This window comes from Tupaia chinensis, unplaced genomic scaffold (genome assembly GCF_000334495.1).
Source record: "Tupaia chinensis unplaced genomic scaffold, TupChi_1.0 Scaffold000258_1, whole genome shotgun sequence".
In the NCBI taxonomy this organism is placed as follows: domain Eukaryota; kingdom Metazoa; phylum Chordata; class Mammalia; order Scandentia; family Tupaiidae; genus Tupaia; species Tupaia belangeri.
The window spans coordinates 2,893,967-2,898,816 of NW_006159738.1; the positions used below are offsets into that span (position 1 = coordinate 2,893,967).

The window sequence follows — 4,850 nt, forward strand, 5'->3', positions numbered from 1 at the left end:
CTCTGTCTGTCTGGCTAGCGCACGCGCCCTATAGTGAAAATCTCTCCAAAAAAAAAAAAAAAAAAAGAAAAAAATAGTTTCAGAGTTTCTATGGATAAAAATATATGCTTCTGAATGAAAATCTTTGCTATTTTCACTTTTGTTTATTATTAAGAAACCCTGGGAACCAGCAGTTAGCGTAATGGCTATGTCACTGGAATCCCACATAGTCGACCGCGGTTCGCGTCCTGGACCCGGTGGCTTAGAACTCACGCTGGGCACGTGTGCACCCAAGATCCCGAGAGGAGAATGGAGGAGAAGGGATTGTGGCATGACCATCCCCCCTGGGGGGGGATTTCTCGCTTTCTGTCTCTATGTCTCTGTCTGGAGAGCGCACGCGCCCTATAGCGAAAACCTCTCCAAAAAAAAAAAAAAAGAAACCCTCACTATCTTATTTTTATCATCTAGATTAAATCACCTATGTACCCTCAGTAAAATTCTCAAATTAAAAAAACATTTTCAGAATATTTCATGTGCATTAGAGCATTACAACAAAAAAGAAAAACCAGCTAAATAAGTGATAAATTTAGCAGGAGGTGATTTAGCATTGCAACACAGTCTCAGATGACAAAAATTAATTTTGCTTTTTAATATTAAATAATAACCTAGTTCTATATATTTTTAAAATTTCAAGATTTGACATTATATAATAAACATGATTTAATTTAGCCATGTGTCAGAATATAGTTACAAAGGTCACTTAAAAATAATATCCATCCTCCCAAGGACAGCATAATCAATTTTATGATTAGTATATTTTGTATTCATATGTTCTATACAGGACGTTTTCTCACACCGTTATCCTATCCAAAAAAATGGACATGCCCTTTAACTGCTCTTAAAGGCATGGTTATTTCTTAATATTTTGAAATAAAACATTAAATATCTAATAGCCTAAAACAAAATAGTTTTGTCACCACAGACTTTGTACATTGAAATAAAAAAACAAAATGTGTAAAATTAAAATGATTACTAAAACAAGCTTGATTCATCTTGCAACAAAAATAAAGATGATTGCAAAGGAAAAGAACTGTTATCAGGACACAGTGTAAGTGAACTAACATGAGATTACAAAATTAGCACACTTTTAAAATAAATTATTAAATAAGTTTCTGTTTTATAAAGAGTAGTTAAAGCTGGTATTTACTCAAAGACTTATGTTAATTGTTTCAATGTAGATTTTAGTGGAGAAAACATATGTAAAACTTAAAGACCACTGGACCAGCAGTTGACGTAATGGCTACATCACTAGACTACCATGTAGTCAACTGCAGTTTTTCCTGGACCTGGTGGCTTAAACTCACACTGGGTGCGTGTGCATGCGTGCCCAAGATCCCGAGAGGAAAAGGGAGGAGAGGGAATTGTGATGTGGCCATTCCCCCTTTTCTATCTCTCTGTCTTTATGCCGAGTGCAGGCGCCCTATAGCAAAAACCTCTAAGAAACAAACAAACAAAACTTAAAGACCATTAGAAAGTTTCCAATCTTACTGGTAATCAGTATAAAAAATACTTGAATATAGAAAAATCTTCATTTTAGAGGAAGATTCCTTCAGATATGGGCTAAAGTATATAGTTAATGTGGCAAGCCTGAATTTGAGAAAAAGGTTAACGATTTCTATATTTAAAAAAAGAACCCCAAACTCCTAATAGGGTATATGCCTATAAAAGACTGAAAATATTTAGGACTAATAATGAATGAGCTGTTCAATCTGAGAATGTTCCAGGAAAAATGTAAATAAGACTTGGTACTTTAGAATGATTGATAATCTAAATTCTATACAGTACAGTAGATTATCTCTGAGTGTACTCAAGACTATTAGCAGTCAATTGATACAATAGGGTGGAACTAGTTAGGTGACCTGATAGTTAAGGCAGCTGAACCCACATGGTGAACTGTATGACTTGAATCCTGGACCCAGCAGCTTGAAAAAAACACCTGCTGTGCCCAAGATTCTGGGAGGAGAGTAGGGGAAACGGGACTGTGGTGTGGTCATCCACCCTGGGGGGTTGTTTTCTCTGTTTCTCCCTCTCTTCCTGTATGTGCCTCTTTGGCTAGGGCACACAAACACACATAAACTATTTCAAATGATTAAGAATCCCTACTTGGACAGATTTCTCTGGTTTCCTACTGAAACAAAGTTTAGGGGAGATAATGTCACAAATGTTACTCTGAGGAATGTCCTTGCTAAAATTTCCACATTTTAACAAATCAGGTTAGACATAGATTAAAGAGTCCTTTAGGGTAGGAAGAGATTCTGCAAATGGTTGCCTTATTAACTTCAAATAAAGAACTAACCCAAAGAAAACATGGGAATTTGGTTACTTCTTATTTTTCAGACCTAAGAGTTTAGAAACACAGTCAGCAGTCAGTCACCCAACCACCATTGTTAGTAGGAGCTAAGAGAAGAAACTTACTCTGTGCCCAGCCTTAGTGGAATGAAGAAGTTGATTGCAGACAGGGGAATGAAAAAAAAGGATGAAATATGACCAATGTTAAAGCAACAAAAAGAAACAAACAAAAAACAAAAAATAAAATAAAAAAACAAACAAAAAACAACAAGAACCCATACCAAAATGAATATGCAGTTGTTAATGATTTCTGAGTGTTATGAAAGAAAATGTTAAAAACCAGCTGTGCTCAAAACCACCACCAAAAGAACCATTTACTATATTTATAAACATAACACAAATGCATATATACTATTTTCTTTGCCAATTTTTTCTGCTTTTCCTCATCTCACTCTCCACATTGACTCTCATCCCTTTTGTTTTTTATTCTGTTTAGGTTTTTATAGGATTTTTAAAAATAAAATTATTAATTTATATTTGTATATTTTGGAAACATTCATCAATAATTACTTAAAAGCTAACATTTTCCGGGTTCTTAGGGTCTAACTATCCCTATAGTATACTGCTTTTAATTCTCTTATGTTCAAAATTCTAGCAGTTGGAAAATTATGCTGTGGCTCAATCTTTTTATTGTAGATACTGTAACGTGGCACCATAAATACATTATTGGGAACCAGCAGTTAGCGTAATGGCTATGTCGCTGGACTCCCACGTAGTCGACCGCGGTTCGCGTCCTGGACCCGGTGGCTTAAAACTCACGCCGGGCGCGTGTGTGCCCAAGATCCCGAGAGGAGAATGGAGGAGAAGGGATTGCGGCGTGACCATCCCTCCTGGGGGGTGATTTCTCGCTTTCTGTCTCTATGTCTCTCTCTGTCTGTCTGGCGAGCGCACGCGCCCTATAGCAAAAATCTCTCAAAAAAAAAAAATACATTATCAAGTGATGAGCATATCAAGTGATGATGAACAAAGATGATAAAAACATTCATTCAGCTAAAACTGGATCTTCCTCACTCCTGAATTTGCTGCACAGACTTCAGACACTGCTGGCAAATAAATGCCTTCAATCGTAAACGAATCAGTATGCTAGATTTTGCTCAGTTCTATTTCATGTGAAAAGTGATGGTCCAGTACAACTACACTAAAAAAAGGTGTGTTCACCTCTCAAAACTTCAGAACAGTCTATTTTTATGTCTAAGTGTCTCGAAATTACTGTAAACTGGATTCCTTTAAACTGGAATCTGTTTAGAAATAAAAATTTAAAGTGGGATTGAAAGTCTTTGAAGAAGCTAAAGAAGTATACCACAAATCTGATTCTCACATCTATAAGCCACCTCCGGAAAGGGCTATGCTTGTCACACAACAGTAACAATCTTAACAATGCAATGGATGTCTATGAGAGAGAAATCACTTCACAGTTAACGTCTACCAACATAAACACGGAGATAATCGAAGCTCTTTCTCAAAGCTCCTTTTTAGGGGGTGAAGGGCCAAATCCTGCCCCCTAAGAGCACAAGTCTACGCTTCAAGGGCAGCTGCGCGTTATTTCAGGGTCGAAGGGGCTCGCGTTTACTCCAGGGCCCTGGATGGCACGTTTAAACGTGTGGGGAATTCTGCTCGCCCCTTCCCGATCTGCACCGGAGGGAGGTGCTTTCAGTGGGGAAGGAGCAGGGAAACGTCTGGAAACGGATGGGGACCGTGCTCGAGACACAGGCCCAAAGGCCTTCTCCGGCTGGGGCGTGCAGGTCTCGTGACAGGACGAGCAGCCGAAGGGGCCTCTTCCCCCTCAGACGTCCTCTGGCCCCTGGGGCGGGGGTGCGAGGCCAGGGCCGGCCGCACCCAGGGGTGGCCGCTCCCACCCTTCCCTAGCCCTCCTCCAGGGCCTTTCCAGGCCAGCGCCGGGGCCGCGCCCGCCAAGGCCTCCACGGTCGCCCGAGCCCTCGCCCTGAGACTCCCCAGGCTCCCAACCCGGAGCACCCGGCCGAGAGCCAGGCCTCGGTCGCCTCAGCTGCCATCCTCACCATCCTGTCACCGGGCTCCGCTCAGTCACCACCACCGCCGCCGCCGCCCTCTTCCTCAGGTTCCTCGGCGACCCGCCCACTTTGCCCATAACCAATGAGAAGCGAGGTTGACAGGAGACCACCCTACGGAGGCCCGCACAGGCCATTCTCCGGCGTAAAGCGAAGCAGCGCTTTGCGAATAGGCGGAGGCAGGACGATGGGACCCAGGGATGAGCTCCGCACTTGGAAAAAACGCGGGCAACATCCGGGCACCTGGGGCCGTCGAGCAGCGGCACTCCTTCGGCTCCCGTGGTTTTAGGGCCTGTAGCCATGCTGAAGTGCGAGATGAGCGGCAGTCAGGTGAAAGGTGGAGCGGCCTTTCTTGTCTTGCGACATAAAAGAGGGAAAGCCTGAGGTTCTCGGGGAGACCCCATCATCTTATTTTCCCCGTTGGCCTTCTGTGCA

At 42.1% G+C, this 4,850-nt stretch overlaps 1 protein-coding gene across 2 annotated transcripts in view; it reads right to left on the reverse strand.

Annotated features, from left to right (window-relative positions):
- VPS29 (VPS29 retromer complex component) overlaps positions 1–4,499 on the reverse strand; it is a 10,447-nt gene extending 5,948 nt beyond the window's left edge. Inside the window, exons 1-2 of one of the 2 annotated variants that reach the window (XM_006149323.3) lie at positions 4,407–4,495; positions 2,455–2,466 (exon numbers count right to left, since the gene is read on the reverse strand). In XM_006149323.3, the coding sequence (XP_006149385.1) occupies positions 2,455–2,466; positions 4,407–4,409 (15 nt within the window). In that variant the 5' untranslated portion in view covers positions 4,410–4,495. Of the gene's footprint in view, positions 1–2,454; positions 2,467–4,406 lie in introns of both variants that reach the window. The other variant, XM_006149324.3, reaches the window with a different exon arrangement.
- Between the last annotated feature and the right edge of the window lie 351 nt (positions 4,500–4,850).